A 21,361-nucleotide genomic window follows, 5' to 3' on the forward strand; every position below is an offset into this window, starting at 1 on the left:
CCCAGTATATTCGCCGGCTGGACAGCTGGAAAATGAGAAAGAACCACACCAAAGAAGAGTGGGAACACGCTGGCTCGTTGGTCAGAAAGCGAAAGAATGAGGGCAAAAATTCGGAGGTCATCATGGGCGGGAAGCCCATTACAGCCAAGAAGCTCAAGAAGGAAATTGGGCGGTACTGTCAATCAAGGTCCTTAGATCAGACTGGTTCGAGTAAGCAACCTCTCAGAAAAGATTTCTGGTCTTACTTAGATTATATGAACTAACATACCCTAGTCCCTCCGCAAGAAGCTCCAGATACCATCATTGCCCGCACGCCACCAACAGAGTCTTGTGATACCAAATTCATTGCGTGCACTACTCTTCCCTGGTTTCTATTTTATGATATCTTCCATCCCATAGGTTGGTGCCAGATCATTCTAAGAGCCATGGAATGAGACTTACTGAGCGTTGTAGTCACGTCTGCCTTTGAGTACTTCAGAGAACGGGATACTCGGCAATTCGCCCTTGCAGTGCAAACCACAACCCTTACTGAAAGCCTACTCGGAACAGATTTTTGCGTGTCTACGGCGGCCAAGACGATCACGGAAAAGTTGCCAAAGAGGCCAGGTGCTGATGCTCTGAAAACCCAGTCCACACTCCCCGACCGCTTCGTCCAGATTTTCTTTTGGGCTGTTTATGAGTGTTCGAACGGTCTCTTCTCTGACGACCAGACCGATAGTTTCCTCGAGTGGATTATCGAATTTAGGAACATTCGATTCCTTCAACATTTCACGTACATGAACGATCCGTCAACCAGGGCCCTGATGGAAAACCTTTTGCTCAGCGCTATCCGTCTCGACAGCCAAGAAACCGTCCAGTTTTTACTGGAGAGTGGAGTCAATCCAAGGATCACCCATCGCATCACTCGAGAGACTGCCCTCCAGCTCTCCGTCAAGGACAAGCTCGGTAATGCCGAAATTGTCCGGCTGCTGCTGAAACATGGAGCTTGCCCAAACACAACCGAACCAGGATCGACCGTGATACATTCTCCTCTTTGTCTCGTCATGATGGATCTTCCTCGAAAAAGTTCCATCGCAGAGATGCTAGTCCGAGCGGGGGCTATTGTGAATATATCATATTCGGATCCCCAGCATCGTCGGATGCGCATACGCATGACCCCCCTCATAGCGGCGGCAGCCCAGGAAGACACCCTTCTAACTAACCTACTCCTCGAAAAGGGCGCCAACCCGAACGTTTTTTATCCGGGCTCGAGGTCGGCATTGCATAATGCAGTTCAAAACAACCGCTCTGAATCTATTAAAGCGTTGCTGGAGGCGGGTGCAGATGCCAACATCCCTTATGGGGGAGGAAACCAGCCCGACTTCGATTATGACTTCGATTTCTTCTCCCGGTACTCACCATATGATGCCTCGGACTCATTGCTCACCCCCATTGATATCGCGTATAAAAATGAAAATGGCCAAGCAATCGACCTTTTACTTCAAGCTAAGGCCCATGTCGATGGTTGCCTCGCCTTTGTGGCGAACTGGGATCAAGGTATCAGCTGCATAGCGTTACAGGATGCCGCAAGAGGAGGAGAACAACATCTGGTCGAAACCTTACTAATGGCAGGCGTCGATGTCAATACACCCCCAGACGACGGCGGTGGGCGAACTGCGCTTCAAGCAGCCGCCGAATCCGGGGACATCGACATGGTCCAACTTCTTCTAGACAGAGGTGCCTTTGTCAATGCGCCTCCTTACGGCGAAGAGGGCCTGACCGCCTTGCAAGCTGCTATTCGTTCCGGTAGTCGGGACCTCATTGATCTATTGATACGACAAGGCGGAAAGATCAATGCTGAACCCTCAATGTTTGGCGGGCAGACATGTTTAGCAGCTGCAGTTTCAATGGGAGACATTGGCCTCGTCGACATGTTATTGAGGAAGGGTGCTGATATCAATCCCACACGCTCCAAACAAGGCAAGTCGTCTCTTTTTACAAACCGCTCTCGTCATTCCAGCAGAGCCCACCACTAACTTCAGCCAAGATTGTCGCGAATCATCAGCCTTGGCTTGGTCCATCGACCAAGACGACACTCAGCTGTTCGACATGTTGATATCAAAGGGGGCCAAGCCAGATCTTCCTCAAGATTGGCCAACGCCTCTGTGTGCTGCCATCAGTTTGGAATCATTCGACATGGCCTCCCGCCTAATAGAAGCTGGAGCTGATGTCAACCGGCCAAGTCGAGGTGGTGATCCCATATGCGGCTTACCTGGTGCTCAAACGCCACTCCAAACGGCCGTTATGACGAAGAATAACAAGTTCGTCAACCTGATTATAGATTCACGTGCAGACATCAATTATTCGCGAGACGGCATGCGGCTTGGTGCAGCTCTCAAAACTGCCATTTCTTACAGAGATCGAGAGACCGTTCAGCTGTTGCTCTCTCATGGAGCTGATCCAGGCAGCGCCATGTCGCTTACCTCGATAATTCCCGACACCGGTTCCCCTGTTGATCTCAAAATATTTCGAATGCTCATCAATCACGATGCTGAAGTCAACCCAAAACCTGAGGAAATGGCAGGATTCAAAGAACCCTTCCCACCCATAGCCGACAACAGGCTCCATCTAACTCCACTTCAAGCAGCCCTTGAAGGGGGCCACGAAGAGCTGGCGACTATGCTTCTGGAGGCTGGCGCCGATTTCAATGCTCCAGCATTTTGGAGGGGGGGCAAAACTGCCTTACAGGCGGCAGCCGAGAGCGGCAGCTTCTCCTTTGTAAAAGATTTTGTTTCTCAAGGCGCAAATGTCAACGCTCCTCCAGCAAGGGAGAACGGGGCGACAGCCTTGCAATTCGCAGCAATCCAAGGACACTACAACATTGCTGTCTTTCTTCTCGAGAATGGGGCCGACATCAACGCTCCAAGGGCGGCTTTGGGTGGACGAACTGCTCTTGAAGGTGCGGCAGAGCACGGCAGACTTGACATTGTTCACCTCTTGCTAGAAAATGACAAAGAGGAGGAGTCTTTGGAGCAGCGTTGCCAAGATGCAGTAGTCTTTGCGGAGGCGAACAGGCATTTCGTCGTTGCCGAGACACTACGTACATGGGTGGAAGGGGCCACGATGAGGAGGTGGTGGCGTTTGGTGACCTGCGGTTTCTTTGTGGACATGTAGATTCAGGCTTTTCTTTCTCATACACATATGAGCATATGAAGAAATTCGAGACAAGAGATCGATGATGAATGTGAGATACTTCTCCACAAACACGTCTAGGTCGCGTAGTCACGTGCGCACACCAAGCAAAGCATGACTTCATCAACTGGGGGGGTTCAGGTTGTCCGAAGTCCGAAGACAGGGTTATGACAACGCGACACCTCGGCTGAATTGGAAAAAACCTGGCTCATTCCTCTAGAAACTGACCTCAATCGTCGGCGTCGACCACATACAGCAGCACAATGGCAAGCACAGTCAGTGCCGTCGTCTTTTCGCCGGCTCCGTATCACATCATTACGTAGGTGGACGACGTTCTTTTGAGTGAGCTGCAGAACAGAACTGACTTGGATTGCAGGTACGGAACCCTCTTGGGCACGTCATTCTTCCACGTACGATATGCCACAGCCTCATCAGGACCATTGGCCATAGCTAACAGAACCAACAGACCTTTATCAATGGCATCGTCATGATTCGGACGGTTGACCGTCCTAGCTTCTCTGCCATTCAGCAGAAGCTCTTCCCCATCTACTTTGGCCTGCAGACCATCCTGCCCGGCATTCTCGCCCTGACATTCCCCGGAAACTCTCTGATTGGCCTCTCCAATGGCCCTCGGGGACTAGTCACCGAGTTTGCGCGATGGCACTCTCTGCTCCCAATTGGGATCATGGCATTGACCGGTGCCGTCAACTTGACCGTCTTCCTGCCTCTCACAACTGAGACTATGAAGCAGCGCCGTGGTCAAGGTATGTCATCAATGTACTTGCGGTGAAATGCGCTAACGGGTTGATAGTCAAGCGAGATGGCAAGGAGTGGTTCGCGGATGGCCCGCACTCTGACGAGATGAAGGCCCTGAACAAGCGATTTGGCATCCTGCACGGCATCTCATCCCTGATCAACTTGACCACCTTCATCGCCGCCGTCGCTTACGGCTTCACTCTGGGTGGTCGTGTCCTGTCCGTCGCGGACCTGGCTTAATTTGTTGACTGATGCAATGTCTATTATCCATGTCTATGCATGCTCTATACTAGTACTCAATGGCAACACTCGACTCGCTCCAATTCTAGACCATGCATCCCTTTCCTCCGCCATGCAATGCAACAGTAACAAGTCCCGTAGGACATCGTTGATCGTAGTATCATGATTCGTTCATAAAAAAATCTTTGGGTATAACCTTTTAAACAATGCGCCGGCTGTTCGCCAAGTCAAAAGCTCTCAGCTCAAGGTCGCCATTGCTCAGAGGAAGTGCGAAGGTGTCCCTGGAACGCACGGAGGTCCTGCTTGGCCTTTTCAAAGTCTTGATGGCGCTGGGCCTTGATCTCCTCCTCGTTGTGTGCAGCAGGCTTGCCGCGTCGCTGATTGGCCTCCATCTGGCCCTGGATGGTCCAACGGCCTGGATGGCGTTCGAGCATGGTCTGGACGTCGACCTCGTCCTGTGGCTTGGGGAAGTCGCGGAGAAGTGCAGGGATAGGCTTGCTTGCGGCGTGGTGCTCAGATTCGTCTGCCTTTAGACCGGGGGTCGACAAGGGGGAGGTCTCGCTGGACGACGTCTTGTCCACAGGAGCGTTGAAGTAGCTGTGAGAGTTGTTGGAAGTGGTCGACGATTCGACTTGGTTGACAGTAGTGCTTCCCATTTTGAGAGGTGGTGTCAAATATGGATAGTTGAAGTGATGGTGTTGCGAAAGTGATGACGAGGGTCGGTCTCAACTCAGGGGCTTTGTTCCCTTTATACGTATGGATGGATGATGAACTTGCAGCAAAGAAAAGAGTTTGCTTGCGGGTGAAAGGACAAAGCTGCTTGCTCTCCAACAACGGCCAGATGTCGCGTGCCTGTGCTTTTTGTATGTTCGGCCTTTCTCGGAGAAGCAGACAACCACGTCAACCTAGTTGTCAAAGGATGAAAGGAGGTAAAGGAGACGAAGCAAGGATGGACCTGGGAAACGGCTTTACAAGAGTATTTATAACACGCGAGCACGATCAAAACTTCTCTCGGGGTCTACCTTAGTCGAGAGAGTGGAAACCCCTTTGGACCCCGTGCGACGTTAGTTCATCTTTCAGGGTCCACGCATCCCATGCGTGGATGTCGAACGCCGCCACGCTAGAGACGGAAGCTGCCCTGTCAAAGCGGTGAAAGATTCCGTCAGTATCTCGGTAACACCTAGCGTAGCGTGTCCAGTTCTCTCTTGTCACTTCTCAGCTTCGGCTGTGGGAAACGGCATCCGCTCATTCGCGGATAAGACGGTTATCTCAGGGGGAGAAAAGTGTGTTTTGGGACGGGACGGGAGGATGGGTTTCTTGAAAAACCCACCGATGACAGCAGCGGCGTTGCCGAATTACTCGCCGGCCCCGTCTCGACCAATGGAGACTCACACATTGGACCCTTATCTCCTTGACCGAGCCTCGTGGAGAAAAGAATTGAACCCTCCATCCGTTGCCACCACGCGGCAGAGCAGGGACGGAAACTTCTTCTGCGGGCCAATTGGTTTGGTTCGGATCGGAGACTGGGAATAGCGGCAGCTTGTCTCGGACTTGCAGAGATTGTCGTCCGGGAGTTAATTCCGTCTGGGGCTCTGTTGATGCAATGATGTCAGCGGGGTCTATGTTGACGAACCAACATGAGCCGGTATCGCTTCATCACAGCTTTACCCTGTAGTCGGCAGGATGATTTGAGGAATATCGAAGACTCTGGAAGATCGGTCATATTTTGATTGTTCATCTGTGTATTGAATGTTTGACGGTTTGTATTGAACCTCTTTGTAAGTCGTATCCATGCTTCCTTTCGTATTTGCCGTAGAAAACTTCGAGAAGGTGTCCATCTGGTTCCCAAGTTTTTACTCATGATGGATGCGACATGACTAAGCTCCACAACTCGCCGAGTCAAGTCCGCCACTCAACCTCTTCTCACTCAAAGACACTCAAACAACAGAGATAGAAGAAATCCCGCGTCGTGGCAGAGTTTTACAGGCCTCTAAAGATGTCGAACCCAAAATATCTCACCGGCGATGCTGCCGCCGTCAACGAGTTCATCGACAAGTTTGATGTGAGTGATTTACACACAGCTCGCATAACCTCGTACTCATCCACGTTTTCTGATAGGTCTTTTTGCTCGACTGTGACGGTAGGATGAACCGATATCCAGTTTCGTGCATGGATTAACACTTACAGGTGTCTTGTGGTCGGGCGATCATGTGTACGAAGGAGTTCCCGAGACCATCGCCCTCTTGAGATCAAAAGGTTGAGTCACAACCACATACAGTCAAGATCAACGACTTACACCTCACAAGGAAAGCGGACCGTCTTCGTCACAAATAACTCTACAAAGTCCCGTGATGAGTACCTCAAGAAACTCACCAACCTGGGAATCCCCAGCGAGAAGGACGATGTCTTTGGTTCCAGCTACTCTGCCGCCATCTACATCTCCCGCATCCTGAAGCTCCCCGAGGGCAAGCACAAGGTCTTCATTATAGGAGAATCTGGTATCGAGAAGGAACTCGAGTCTGAGGGTATTGCTCACGTCGGTGGTACAGACGAGGCCTTTAGACGGGATATCACACCAGAGGACTTTAAGGGCATCGCTGACGGCTCCCTGCTCGACCCCGAGGTTGGCGTTGTGCTGTGTGGCCTCGACTTTCACGTCAACTACCTCAAACTCGCGCACGCCATGCACTATGTCAAGCGAGGTGCCATCTTCCTCGCCACCAACACCGATTCAACGCTGCCCATGCACCAGGACTTCTTCCTCGGAGCTGGTTCATGCCACTACCCCGTTGTTCACGCAACAGGACAGACACCCCTGGCTCTAGGCAAGCCTAGCCAGGCCATGATGGACGCCGTCGAGGGCAAGTTCCAGCTCAACCGTGCCCGGACATGCATGGTTGGCGACAGACTCAACACCGACATCAAGTTTGGCATCGAGGGAAAACTCGGCGGAACGCTTCACGTCTTGACAGGTGTTCACAAGAAGGCAGACTGGGAAAAGGAAGATGCCATTGCTGTTCCTTCATTCTACGCCGACTCGCTGAGCGATCTCCTGCTGACGGCCGAGAAAAACTAGACTATCCTGGACAATAGATGAGCAGACTAGACTTGTGTTTTCTATGTTGATGCCCCCATAGACCAATAAATTTCCCCAACAAAGCGCCCCAAACCTTCGTATCCTCGCCCCTCGTGTATTGATAATTGTGTTTGCTTACCAGGTTGCCTTGATGTATCCCTGGATATGGGACACGGTAAAACAACCGATCCCGTGTAGAAAGACACCACCCTTACTTTTGCTTCTTGTTCTCCATCCGCTTTGCAATCTCGCTGGTTCGGATGACCTTGGGCTGCTGAACAGGGGTCTTGTATGGACGGAATGAGGTGGGCATGAACATGCCGACGTTCTTCTGGTACATGGAATACTCGTAGTACTTGCCGGCGGTGATACGCTCGGTAAGCCACGTCGATCCTTGAAACAGAAGAATCAGAGCACCAGAGCCAGCAAAGGTATAACTGTATAGGTTGTTGGTGGCAAAGCAGCTCCACTGGTACAACACAAACCAGACCAACTGCTCGGCGGCAAAGTTGGGATGTCGGCTGTAAGCCCAGAGTCCCGAGGTGTTGAAGCCCCGATCAAGCTGAGCCTGAGTGTAGTTGTAGTTCCTGGGCACCTTGGCATCCTTTTGATACTGGTGTTTGGCCTGGTGGTAATCTGATAATGTTAGAACAAGCTTCATATACTGTGACTACGGCACTTACCCCATTGTTGGCCGTCGCTCACCCACTCGCTGAAAACGAGAGCAATCTCCGCAACAAAGTAGGCGACATCGGCCGTTGTGATATTGGGCTCAAACTTTGTGGAGAGCAAAATGGCGTATGCAGGAACGCAAGAGAAAGCAAAGAGAAGAACGCTCTGAATGAATGATATGAATGTAACGTTGAAGATGAAGAAGATAAACCTGGGGACGTATTTCTGGAGGATGGCCCTGCAGCGTGTAAGTTGAGTGGATGGCTACCTTGGGACATGTACATACCATCGATAATCCTCAGATCCAACGTTGTAACCGCCTTTACGCCAGTAATTATATGTTAAACGGCACTATATATCCGGCCGTTAGAATGTACCGCTTTGCATGGGATCTTCTCAAACTTACGCTCCAAACAGTTGTAGCAGCCGCCACAAGATCAATTCTCGAAGATGGTACACCAGCAAGACGAGCCCAGACCGCCAGATGAACAACGTAGAGATTAGGAAGCAGACTCCACATGCGATCGATCTGGGAGTAGTTTCGGTTGATCTCAGACACGACGAGGAAGATAAAGCTAGAGGTAACAGAGGCTGCAAAAGCCGAGATGAGAGGGTTTGTGTCGATATACAGTTGCCTCAACCCGGAGGGGTCGGCAATGTTGTCGACGATCTGTCCAGGCAGGGCATAGAGCTGGGGTATGAAGGGCTCGACAGTCTTTGCATAGTCGCCGCAGTCCTCGATGGACTTGAGAAAAGGAAAAGCCATTATGTTATACAAGAAATGAGAGACAAGATCATGTATGCTTGTCCAGGCCTCGTCGTTCTTCCACTGATGTTTTAAAGAAGTCCGGAATTGGCAGCGTCATAGATTGGGGCTAGGGACCCCAAGTGACACACGCCACTTTCGGCTTGGCCCCCGCCTGTGCCTTGTTGCCCCGGCTCCCTAAAGATCGCCTACGCAGCGGATGGAGCCGCTGTGGCTAGTGGCTTGAGGCCAAGGACCCGCCTGTAAAGCCACTGGAGGCGAGCAGGGGAGTCAAAATTCAACTTCAACTCTCGGCACGCACCGCTTTTCCTTTGTCCATCGTGAAAGCGCAAGCTCTGAAACGCGAATTGTTGGACGTCGGCTCATGTTAACAAGACCTTGAAGCCGTACAAGATAGGGCGGATCATCTTATCAGGGCGGCTTTTCTGGAGGAATATGGCAGCGAATCATTATCACTGCGACGCGTCTCGTCGTTGACCGTGCTCCTTCTGCGTGCCGTGCCTTCCCACCGCCGCAGCTTCATGACTGCGCGACGCCTGAGGCAGCCTCTCTTCTCGTGATCAGCGACTAAACCGGCCTCGGTCAAGAATCCCTACTCCTCCAAACACCAAGAAACTGTCGCGATGAGGGTGCTCTGTGTGGCTGAGAAGCCCTCCATCTCCAAGGCCGTTGCTGGGATTCTCTCTGGTGGTTCTCACACCACAGTACGTCCATCTCCTTGTCCCCGAGAAAGCCAATACTGACCGAGAATGCCATAGCACAATACCCGAAACAAATTCATCAAAAACTACTCCTTCGATTTTGACTTTGGCCAGCGATGGGGCAAATGCTCCGTCACCATGACATGTGTCACCGGGCACTTGACCAACGTCGACTTTTCTCCAGAGTACAAGAATTGGAGCCATCCACCGCCAGAGGCACTCTTTAATGCGCCCATCGTTACTAGTGTTTACGATGCAAGTCCTTATATTCTCGCTGATGTGATTTGGCACTGACTGGCTCCAGGACAAGAAATCGATTGCCCAGAACATAGAGTCCCAAGCGAAATTTGCCAGACTGCTTGTCATATGGACCGATTGCGATCGTGAAGGAGAGCATATCGGTCATGAGATTGTCGAAGCTGCTCGAAAGGGCAAGCCGGACATTGAGGTCAAACGTGCGAGATTCAGCAATGTGGAACGAGCGTAGGTGGCTCCCCTAACTTACCTTTGTCTGGACCAGAACTGACATTGATAGCCATGTTCTCTCGGCAGCCAGGAGCCTGGCAGAATTGGATGAGAAGCAAGTCAATGCCGTTGCTACAAGAATCGAGCTCGATCTTCGCATTGGATATGCCTTTACACGATTCATCACAAACAATCTCAGACCCCTAGGCGGACCCATGGAAAAGTTGACACTAAGTTACGGTATGCGACCTATCACCAACAAGTTGAACTCGTTACTAACTGCTCAGGATCGTGCCAGTTCCCAACCCTTGGCTTCGTCGTGGACCGTTACTTTCGAGTCAAGAACTTTGTACCGGAGCCGTTCTGGAGCATCAAAGTCATGCACAACAGGGAGGGGAAGAAGGTCGAGTTCTCCTGGTTGCGCAACCGACTTTTTGATCGAATGTCAACGGTGATTCTTTATGAACGCTGCCTTGCGGCCAAAACGGCGACTGTCACCAAGGTCCAGGAAAAGCCTACGCGCAAGTTCAAGCCTCTGCCTCTCACGACCGTTGAACTACAAAAGGCTGCAACAAGGCTCCTCCGTATGAGTGGACAGCAAGCCATGACTATCGCCGAAGGACTCTACAACAAGGGTTTCATCAGCTACCCTCGAACCGAAACTGACCGTTTTGATAGAGGAATGAATCTTAGAGCTCTTGTTCAAAAGCAGACCCCCGATGAGAGATGGGGTACTTTTGCACAGGGTCTCGCCAATGGTGCATTTCAACAACCGAGAGAAGGACGACACGACGACAAAGCTCATCCTCCTATTCACCCTATCACATACGCGGCGCCGTCCGTCTTGAGTTTCGACGAGGGCCGGTTATACGAGTATGTTGTTCGCCGGTTCCTTGCCTGTTGCTCGGACGATGCCAAAGGTATGGCAACCGATATCGAGCTTGAATACGGAGAGGAGCGTTTCAATGCCCACGGCGTCATCGTTCTAGAGAGGAACTATCTTGAGGTCTTTATTTACGAGAAGTGGAACAACTCAGCAGAGCTCCCCAAGTTCACCGAAGGGGAGCGCTTCCAGCCAACCGAGGCCATGGTCACAGAAGGAAAAACAACGGCGCCCAACTACCTTACCGAAGCCGATTTAATCGCTCTCATGGATGCCAATGGGATCGGCACGGATGCAACCATGGCAGAGCACATTCAGAAGATCCAAGACAGGGAATATGTTGTTACGATTGAGCGAGCAGGCCAGGCACCGGCAGATGACGAGGAGCCGGACGCAGCTCCGGCTGCAAGAGGAGGACGTGGACGTGGCCGAGGTGGCCGAGGACGCGGAGGGCGTGGCGGGGCAGCTTCTTCTGGTGGGCGAAGAGGTATCAAGGTGTTCGTTCCCACCCAACTTGGTGTGGCATTGATTCTGGGGTTTGATCGAATGAACTTCGAGACGAGTCTCGGCAAGCCCTTTCTCCGCAAAGAGATGGAACTCAAGATGAAAGCTATCTGTGAAGGTCGTACGAGCAGGGAAGTTGTGCTGCGGGAGAGCATTGCTCAGTACCGCCATGTGTTTATGCAGTCGCAGGAGAAGCTAGGGGTTCTGCGAACGGTATGTCCCCATCAACGACACACAAATTCGGATGGTATCACTGACATTATCAACTAGGCGTGCCGCGAATTCGTCTTTGCTACATGAAGACTCGGGCCCTCGGCTCTTCAGGGCTCGTGGACCCTTGGTCAAGGCCACAATCACAGCTCGGAACGTCGTGAATACTCGATGATATCGGCGGGGAACAAACTGCCGACTTGGGTAGCTGACGACATTTCGACAGCGTACCTGCACGCCCCATCGTCTCGTCTCATTGTGGACCGAGAGACTTTCTGAGACTCAACCCCGAGATCAAGCCTATCAACCAGTAAGCTAATGCACACGCACGATCCCGATGATGTGATTTGAGCATCGTGACAATGTCGAAATATGGCGGCGGCATATATTCTACACCCCCTCAGTTGGGATGGAACTTGGCAGTGGGGAAAGGTAACCGCAGGCATGTCCGAAAGCGTCGTGTTGGTGTAAGCACGGCAATCGTCAGTTGACTAAACTCGGCAATAGACAGGCGACGATTGTGCGTCTACCACCTGGTTGGGACGAATGGATGAGGTCTCTTGGTGCGGAGGACCCGGAGCGGGATAGACCGGGATCGCTCACGGCACGGCGGAGCCACGGAGTTTCGCAATCCCCCACACAATGATTGTAGCCTCGGGCTTCAAGTGCGCGGGGCAACGGGACTATCGAGCGAACCCGTGGCTCTCGTCTGTCGGATGCGCGTGGCCCCCATGGCACCTCGTGTGGCTGGGGATGACTGGCCATGGGGAAGTCTATCGCCCAAGAGAGGCCCACGGCACAGTGTCGTCCAACGTGGGGTCGTGTCAATGGATGATGGGTCAAGCAGGCGCTCAAGGATGAATTCCTTGATTCGACAGAACGTCAAAGAGGGGAGGTTTCGCAGCCGGAGCAAGGCCGGATGCCTCCACCTCAAGGGAGCAGGAGCTGTTGGGTGACGATGCCGGCATCAGAAAACGGTTACGGTCACTAATAGTTACGGCATCGCGAACCCAATCAAAGGGATGCACACTGGGAACGTGACGGGTCGTACACTTGCGACGACTCTTGCTGAGGTGATCGAGACTGGAATCTGGCACGTCTGGTATGACGGATTCCCCTTCGCGGCTGGGAAGAGTGGCATGCGAACGGTGGAAGTGCGCGATATTTGACCCGTGCGATGTGCCAGCAGGCCATGATGGCATGGCCATTCAGACCTGAGCTCAGCCATCCATCACGATACGAACAAGGCGCCTGGGCACCAGAGGCCAGAGAGGTTAGGGACAAGGCCTGAGCTGACACGTCTGAGCGGTGGGAACACTATTACGGATGGGATTTGTCAGTCATGGCCTGTATCGAGCGCGAAGCCGGAGCGAGATACATCATAATCAAGAGTCAGCTTGCGCGGATACCTAGGTACTTGGGGTCAAGATGTGGTGAGCATGATGAGGGCGTCCTATCTTTGGAAACTGATTAGGGCTACTCGTTGACCAAGCCAACGTTTACACCAACATCGGCTCGTGCACAAAGGGGGGCGAATCTGGACAAGAAACGGGATACACAAATGACCATGTCAGAGAGGAACCGTACGAATTACTATCCATGACACGGTGCCACGGGAACACAGATGGCGCATGATAACAGCACACCCCCATCACGATGGACACGGGATGCGCTGCTGGAACACGGGAGGCTTGGGGTTCGCCGGCATCTTGCCCTCTCTGCAGGCTTCTAGCCCTACACTTGTGTGAAAAAGGTTTCTACCAGTACGCAGGTACGTGTAAAAATGGCACACACAAGAATTTCCAGAATTTCAGACTTTGCGAGCTTATTGCCATGTCTCGCAACTCCTTTTCCAGACCCAAGGGTTGACTAACAACCAGCCGGGCTAGGGCATGGCCTTGGAAATTGGCCCGGCTTTTAGCACGCCAGAGCCGTCAATTCTTTTGATATCCCCAAGGAGAGGACCCCCTGGAACCTTGTCCTTGCGAATAAGTGCTGCTGGGTTACGGGCCCTTGTGGGTATCGAAAATCACAACGCACAGAGGAGAGGTGACAGAAAGGTGCGTGCGTTAGGGGCTTTGGATCTCTAATATTATGCCTCCTTTATTTTCCCCCTTGATCAGTCGAATGCAGTATTTTTGTGACCCGCTTCGCCGCTGCCGCTCTGCATGTCATGACGACGACCACGTTTTGGTGAGCATGATGGGTGTGAGTTTTCTCCATCAAGATCCCATGACGCCCATGACTTTTCGTTAGACTGTCTCTAGCAAGACATCTTGAGAATTGGTGCCACCAGTTGATGAATCAGTCAAATTAATCCTCCCCATCAGAATCCAAGCCCAGGCCCTGGCGGCGATGGAGGGCAGGAATGCTAGCCACCATCATCAGGTGGACGAATGTCGAATCGCTCCCAGCCGCTGCTGAAGCACTAACACCGGCTAGACACCCACAATCTTTCCCCAATCTCCTGGGCCCCGTGGTCTCGGGGGTGAGAGGCGTTGGCCTGAAAAAGAACATTGCCAATGTACCTCTTACACGCTAAGTGTGACACCGGTAGCAGAGTCGCTAGCCCTTTGATCCCCAGACTTTGTTATGGATTGAAGGCTGAAAGACTTGGAACGAGAGAGTGCCCCATCTCACCGAGAGATCAGGGCCAGCCGTCGTCGACACGGGGTCCGCCTCCGGGCCCCTGAAGGAGCTTGAGAAGCACAATGACGATGCCGGTGCCGCATCGCAGAAGCGCCGGACACGGGCACTTGAGGCCCCCGTCTCCAGTCTCGGGCAGTTTGTCCAAGGCAGAGAGCACCTGCGGCCAACGAAGCAGTCGGATGGAGCACCGCTGCCATTGCGCACATCATGGCACATATCACGGTGGTGGAATTCCAGCTCCCCCGCCGAAAACCCCCGATGCCCGATACTAAGCAGGACCAGTAGATCCAGGGCCGGACCCGGGACCCTGCCTGCGTCTGCCTGCTTGCTTTTCCTGGACGACGGTTTACTCTGTCCGGAAGTCGTGCCGATATTTGATGCTCTCGCAGTTAATGAGAGAGAACCGCGGGACTGGAGAAAGGGAGCCGTAGTAAAGAGCGCGAGCCTCGCAGTGGACGCTGCGCTGTGCTAGGTACGCTGGACTACACTGGAGCTCACTGGGGCGTGAAACGGCAGTTTTATTTCGTTTGGCTGGCCCGGCTGGCTTCCCCGTTACGCTTTGGCTCGTCTCCCTGGACTACCGGCTCCTTGGGAATTAGAACCCACGATGCGATGGATCAAAGACAATGAAAACAAATTTTACATGGGCATCACAAAACAAAGGGGAGAACCCCTCCCTCTTCGGAACGGGAAATGCAGGCGAGAGAATCATCTCGAACAAGACCAAGGAAATGCCTGACCTGGCTGATGACTCTTGCTCGGCTTGGTTGGGTTCCAGTCATTCAGTCCAAGGCTTCCTTTGATCCTGGGACCTGATTTCGGATTAGAGCACACCCAAGCAATAGCATCAGGAACCCGGTGCGTGTCGCATTCCCCCCTTCAACCTTATCAGTGAGCAATCCTCTTGCTAGGACAACGCCCCTTTAGCATCTCCAAAACACGGGGGAGGATGAGGCCGCTTGACCACTTTGGGCCGCGGCGCAGCTGTGGCTCGCTGAGAAAACACATTTGATTCGCTGGCGCATGGTGGTGTGCCTATAGTGACCAAGTAGGCACCCCAATTACAAATCCACACCTACCTCCTCCAACAGATTCGCCCCCCCCCGTGCCCCGGGACTGCGCCTATCGCTACCTGCACCCAGCACACGCACCGCCGTGCACACCTGGCAGCGCTCGCTATGAGTCCAGTAAGTGGGAATGAGTGAGAGCAGGTACTTCCAGGGCACTGGCACTTCCATTTCGCGATGCTGCGTTGTGATGCAAGTACGTACCCAACGACTCACACGGGTTCACCTGCCCTTGGCCGGCCATGTACTTGTATCCGACCTTCGCAGCTCCCAGGCACCCTCCCTTTTCCTTCTCTTCAAACAACAACAACACCAACAAAGGAACATCACGATTCGTATTAGAGTCACCTGTCACAGTCCAGATCATCGCGTCAGCTCTGCCACGCCTGCCATACTATCGCCTCGTTCGCAACATCGTCTTGCCAGCGCTCCGTCTATCCGGCTTCTGAACTAGGTACGTACATATCAGTCCGTCCTCGGTGACTCAAACCACCACCGCGTCGCCCATCATGCCCACGACTCTTCCTCGCTCCCGCCGGCTCGTTCGTCGCAAGGATCGCATCGCATTTCTGTCTTGTTGCCCGAGATCTCATGCGCTAACCGTCGACTCCCTCCCTCAGACACTCTCGTTCGGAAGCGCATACATACAAGACCGAAATTCGGTAATCATGGCTACCATGGCAGCGGCTTCTCGCGATATCCCCCAGGCCTCCTCGAGCCGAGACAACTTAACTGCTGTAGCGGCTCGGAGTGTCCCTGCGACTGTGACACGATCTCAACCCCTCCCTACTCCCCCCAACTCCATCTCTCCCTCCCTTCCGCCTCACGGGCTCAAGGCGCAACTCCAGAAGGCCAAGCTTGAGCCTATTGACTCAGACCTGGACCTTCACGAGTCCTCGGACCACGGTCGGTCTGTATCGCCTGCCCTCGAGGCGTCGGGTGCCATCACCAGCTCCCTCCTCGCCCGATATCACCTGCCAGAGATCCTGCTCAACCACGGTCCCTTGGCGATCCGACACATTATGGGATACCTGACCACCTCGGTCCCCGGGTTCTCAGGGATCCCCCCAACAAAGGCGAGGCGACTGGTTGTGGGAGCGTTGGAAGGTCGGGGAGGTGAAGGAGGTGGACTGGCTGGAGAGGTGGAATTTGAAAAGGTGGGATGGGGACGATGGGATGCCCGCCAGCGAGGACAGCCGGCGCGACACCGACAGGGAACGCCCCCTTCGTCCTACGGAGCAGGCATCCCCATCTCTAAGAACGGCGGTAGAGGACAGGATCGGGCCCGACTTATGGCGTCTTCGAGCAACGGAGATTCGGTCAACTTCTCCCACGATGATGACCACGACATCTCCATGATGGAGCATGAGGCGGACAAGATGTCCATGGACGGATACGCGTCAGCTTCGTGCTCTGAGGCTCCGGAGGACGACGTTGTCATGAACGACGACCCTGAGGATGCGACCGACGACGAGGACTGGGCAGCGGTGGGGGCCGCTGCTCTCCGAGCCGAGTCCTACCCCAACCAGGCTGCGGCCCAGACGGACCGCGGCTTCGTTTCTTCTTCTGTATATACACCAGGTGGACTTCGCTCCTTCTCCGCCAGCTCCGGCATGGCGCGCCCACCTCAACCAGCACATATCGACTTTTCGGCGTTGGCGGGTACCTCTGACGCACAGGAGCGGGAGGCCGTCGAGGCCCTTCTGCGACTCGGTTCTGTATAATACCTCTCTGCATGCGTGGCGTTTGGGGGCTTCCGGAATTTGGCTGAGGGCATTCATTCGGTTTGGGTTGGCTGGGCCCAAAAGGGAAGGCCGTGTCGGCCCAACATGATCGAGGCGGCGACCTCTAGATCACAGCTCACTATCACGATGACACGGTCTTCGAACGGATTTCTGGGTTATGGCTTTTTATTTTCTCATCGGTTTCGATTCTCGGCGTCTTGGTACTCGGCGGCATCCTGTCCTATGGGAGGCGGATGATTTTTTGTCGGCTTTGGGGATAAAGTCAGCAAACGGCATGGGTCATTCAAGGTTTCAACGCTTGGGTTAACCCCAGGCACAAACCTTGAACGCGGGTCTTATTATTTTTTATTGAGGGGATACAAGTCCAAGACAGATATGTCTTGGCTCGCTTGTTCTTCCTGTCCCTCCAAGGGAGCAGTTCGATTCTTGGTGGTCCCAAGGGACTACTCATGCTAGGAGTTGGACTCCTGAGCGACACGACAACTCCCTCGATGGGAAGGGCTGGTCTCTGAGGTTGCGTCGTCTCCTTGGGGCATTCTGTTTTACACATACCCGGTTACCCGAGCCTGGCTTTGAGCATCCACAAGCAGATCCTACCACTTCAACATGGCATTGTGGAGGACTATGACGACAGATATTTTCATGCCTTTGTGGGCAGTTGCAGCCAGTTTTTGCAACTTTCTCGACTATTTGTTTAATTACCTTTTGAAGGGGATTTGGGGCGGGCGAGCCAGCATCATTAGATAGAGGAGGATGAGGTGGAAAGGGGAACACATTGGATGAACATGGTACAAGACATGGATATGATATCATGGCTGGAATCAAAAGGAGCTGGACGCCATCACGAGCGTGCCCCTCAAGTCTCGAGTGCCAAGAGCACATGCAGAGACAGACAAAAAGGAGTAAAAGCAGCAAATTGGTGAAGGAGGGATTAGGTAGCTTCCTGGTCGTTAGCATTCGAAGCTCTGCCAGCTTTGCAAATGGAAGTCTTGATCTTTCTTTCCCGCATACCAGAGTCGATGATGAATTGTGATGGTGATTGCGTGATATGATCTTGGCTTGGTGAAACAAGCAAGTCGGAGCTGCCGAAGAAAGTTGCAACGTCGTCTCAGGTTGGGGATGTCATGTTGGGGACCAAGGTTGTTGTGACGACTGCATGACTAGGCCATGGACTAGTGCAGTGGTCTTGAATGGATCACATGTTAGGGCTTTGTTGATTGATTCCGTTGGCACAGAGTAGATGAGAGAGCAAAGTGAAGAATTGAAGATGTTGAGAGATGGAGAACGAGTGGTGATGCGGTGGAAGTAAGTCGATGTGTGGTGCCGATCGGCCATCACGTGATGGATGGAACCATGACTTCAGATCTCGCACCGGCACTTGACGACACTCGTCCAACAAGCATCGGCATCTCGTATCAAGAGAAGATTTTGTTTGCTATTCCTGGTCTCACCAACCCTTCATCATCTCTTCATGATAGTGCTAGATCATCTGAGAAATTGGAACCCGATCCTCGTGCGAGTGCACCCTGCTCGATTGGGCAACGACGCAAGGAGTGAGATGATGCCGATGAGAGTAAAAAGAAGAAGAAAACATGGATCCCCCTTTCTTTGGTTTAACAGGTGAGGTATGGGGATGTCTGTTCATGGATACACGCAACATCACCCGAGAACAGGATGATAAGCAAGTCTCGCTAAACCCCCGCAGATTGCCTGACCTCGCGGGGCGCCATGGCCGTCGGTGATGCTTCGATGGGGAATATCGGTGCTTCTGCCTTGGGAGGGAAATCGTCCAAGAGACTGGGCATGCGAGATGACATGATCTCAGTGCCGGGCAGAGTCTTGTGCTTGGCCCCAAGAGGATGCCCAGACCTGGGCTGAAATCATTACGACTCGGCCGTCTCCCGATGGGACGGCAGATATCGGCCAAGAAGGAGGAAGGTAAGGTCACCGGAGAGGGAAACCAGGGAAGGGCATCCGCCTCCGCCGGATGCCGACAGACATGAACTGACCGATGAGTGCCCAAGGTCTTGGCCACAAAGCTTGAGCAGTCAAGCTTATTGTTTGTACGGTGGATAAAGTGCCCCCCCATGGTCCTCCCTTCTTACCTTGCACTGCCGCGTTGTCGTCATCGCACCCAAGACTCTTGGCGGAGGAAAGGAGAAGGGTGGACTTGCGGAGAGGAGTTCTGGGCGTTTTCTTGGAAGCTTCTTGGCTCTCGACGGGCATTGGACGAGGGGGAGACTTTGGTATCCTGGTTGCGGACCGTGTTGCCTATGGATGGATGGGAGGAGGTCTTGGGTGCTGACAGTGGCCGTGAAGGTCCAGTGACGAGATTACAAGCTCCTTGGCGTTGAGGGTACTGTGGCGGCAGTCTGTTTCTCTGCTGAGCCATGTTCAAGCCTCGTGGCAAAATACCCCCAGACACATCCCAGTCGCTGCGGCCAAGACAAAGGATGAGGCACTAATAGCCTTGGAGAATTCTACGGAGTTATACAGTGTCTCGGAGGAAAGGGGCTGAATGATGGAGGACTTGATGAAAGAATGAGGGCTTGTAAGGCTTCAATATTGTAATGTTTGCTCTAGTTTTAATATACAAAAGTGCCATATATGTTATTGAATACTCAGTATCCATTATTAACCGAAGTTGTCTTTGAGTTTTCTTTCGACCGCATGGCAATCCCCGGCACCCCGGGTCCCCGGTGGTACTCTCGGGCGCCCGACCAAGTCCCTGCTCGGCGCCGGGGGGCAGCGGATGCCGTGTGTAGGGATAAATAACGTGGCATTTCTCCAACGGGCAGGTTCATAACTAAAGCGTGGGATAAAGGTGTCTCGTGTGATAAGTTTAGAGATGATAAAGCAGTATTCCATATCTGCGAGATAGATCACGTTTTGAACCTCGGTGGTCGGGTTACAATCCGGTTTGAAAACGGCATTGCCGCATCACGAGTTTACCGAAACGGTTATCGAAGCATGGCGTTTCCCCCAAGATTGGACTACAACAACAACAAAGTCCGCATATTTATGGGGCATCTCGGATGTTGCAGGGAGAATGCTCCGTAATATCTTGCAAAAAAGCGTGTGGTTTAATATGGAGTAAGATGTAGGAGCAATTTACCTCGTCCGTGAAAAGCGGAGGGAGATGGGGAAGATAATGAGGGGAGGGGGGCCTGCAGGTTAGATGCAGGTCGCGATACGTAACAAGATGACAGGATTTTTCAGGAAAGTTTTCGCGTAGATGTGAGATTGATTGTATTGTTATTTGCGCCTTTTCGTGGTGCCTCTTTGCGGCTTGTAAATAACCAAGCCTACTCACCCTAGAGAAGAAACGAGGAGACAACAGGATCGAGAGGGGGAGAAGAGAAAAAAACGTGGGCTTGGGGTCGCTTGGCTGAACCCCGACGATCGGCTACGTTCCTGGGAACGTCGGTCCCCCCTCGTGAGCTTGGCGACAAGGAAGAACGAGGTCTTGGCCTAGGCGCCGCCAAGCATCTTGGCACTCTCTTGGCAGGATGGGGCCAAGAGCTGGCATGAGAAGAGAGGAGGCCTCGGCGTCTGGCGGAAAGCTTGACTGCAGATAGGAAAAGGCATGCCTTGGCCTGCTTGGCTTGGGCTTGGCTTTTCTTGTCGCGAGTCGTGTGGCGGCCCCCCCGGGCTTGGCCCCAGAGTCAAGTCATCTGTGTGTCAGATATTGTGATTGCTTTGGGTGAGTGAGCTCATTGTTCGTGTCCCCGTGCGAGTTTGATGGCTGGGGGTGGGAAGGGGGGCTTCTGTTTTCCTCTTTGAGAATGCCGTCTTTCTTCGTTTGCAAAAGCTTGATTAATCACATTTTTTTGTTAACCTGATGCTTTCCATCATCTGCCACTGCTTTAAAGAAAGGGAGCGGGGGATTGGAGGGGAGAGGCATTAGCCGTTGCAGACGGGGTGTGGAAGGTTTTGGTTTTTGGCCTGGGCTGGGCGTGCTGGGCACCAAGAACCAACAAGCTGCAAATTCCGCCCAAGGGGACACATTTTTCGCATCAGAGTTGACAAGGCTCTGGCCGCCGCCGCGTTCCCCCTCCCTGAGATGAAAAGGCGGTTGGATGCGGCGACGTACCGCCCAGGAGCAGCACGCTACCGGCGACGATCTCTCCTATTCGCTTTGAGTTGAGCACTGGGCTGCTGCCACCGGACTTGTCAGTTCCCCGGTAGATCCGGACGCATGCACTAGCTGGGCGATTCATAATAACCCTCTATTCATTGCCAATATTGCACAAGACAAGCCTCGTTGTGCTACTCCTAACACACTGCTATCTCAGTCTCTGTCGCTGGACTTTATCGGGTATATCCCCCGAACGCCCTTCCATGCTGCCACACACACACAAAAACACACACCCCTCGGAAATCCCAATCGCTCAGGTGACGTTGGCGACCGAATAAAACGCTTGACGCAGTGGTGGCCAGCCTGTGTGAGGCCCCG

At 53.0% G+C, this 21,361-nt stretch overlaps 4 protein-coding genes across 4 annotated transcripts; 3 read left to right on the top strand and 1 right to left on the bottom strand.

Annotated features, from left to right (window-relative positions):
- Nucleotides 1-3,353: 3,353 nt before the first annotated feature.
- Nucleotides 3,354-5,086, top strand: NECHADRAFT_102585 (uncharacterized protein). The gene is made up of 4 exons (XM_003051820.1): nt 3,354-3,490; nt 3,548-3,581; nt 3,638-3,935; nt 3,983-5,086. Exons 1-4 carry the CDS (start codon nt 3,435-3,437, stop codon nt 4,165-4,167), a joined length of 573 nt encoding a protein of 190 aa, XP_003051866.1. The 5' UTR covers nt 3,354-3,434; the 3' UTR covers nt 4,168-5,086.
- A 1,019-nt stretch (nt 5,087-6,105) lies between these two features.
- Nucleotides 6,106-8,698, bottom strand: NECHADRAFT_68672 (uncharacterized protein). The gene is made up of 7 exons (XM_003052284.1): nt 8,322-8,698; nt 8,202-8,266; nt 7,927-8,153; nt 6,471-7,879; nt 6,355-6,420; nt 6,286-6,307; nt 6,106-6,229 (listed from the first exon to the last, which is right to left on the bottom strand). The coding sequence occupies exons 1-4, from the start codon at nt 8,679-8,681 to the stop codon at nt 7,455-7,457; spliced, it is 1,077 nt and encodes a 358-aa protein (XP_003052330.1). The 5' UTR covers nt 8,682-8,698; the 3' UTR covers nt 6,106-6,229; nt 6,286-6,307; nt 6,355-6,420; nt 6,471-7,454.
- A 606-nt stretch (nt 8,699-9,304) lies between these two features.
- On the top strand, nt 9,305-11,534 carry NECHADRAFT_38149 (uncharacterized protein; the record flags this gene model as incomplete). Its single annotated transcript, XM_003051821.1, has 6 exons — nt 9,305-9,385; nt 9,440-9,628; nt 9,687-9,865; nt 9,918-10,087; nt 10,135-11,447; nt 11,505-11,534. 6 exons carry the CDS (start codon nt 9,305-9,307, stop codon nt 11,532-11,534), a joined length of 1,962 nt encoding a protein of 653 aa, XP_003051867.1.
- Nucleotides 11,535-15,669: 4,135 nt separating this feature from the next.
- NECHADRAFT_100218 (uncharacterized protein) lies at nt 15,670-17,762 on the top strand (the record flags this gene model as incomplete). Its single annotated transcript, XM_003051822.1, has 1 exon — nt 15,670-17,762. The coding sequence occupies one exon, from the start codon at nt 15,670-15,672 to the stop codon at nt 16,882-16,884; it is 1,215 nt and encodes a 404-aa protein (XP_003051868.1). The 3' UTR covers nt 16,885-17,762.
- Between the last annotated feature and the right edge of the window lie 3,599 nt (nt 17,763-21,361).

This window comes from Fusarium vanettenii (assembly GCF_000151355.1).
Source record: "Fusarium vanettenii 77-13-4 chromosome 4 genomic scaffold NECHAsca_3_chr4_2_0, whole genome shotgun sequence".
Taxonomy (NCBI): Eukaryota; Fungi; Ascomycota; class Sordariomycetes; order Hypocreales; family Nectriaceae; genus Fusarium; species Fusarium vanettenii.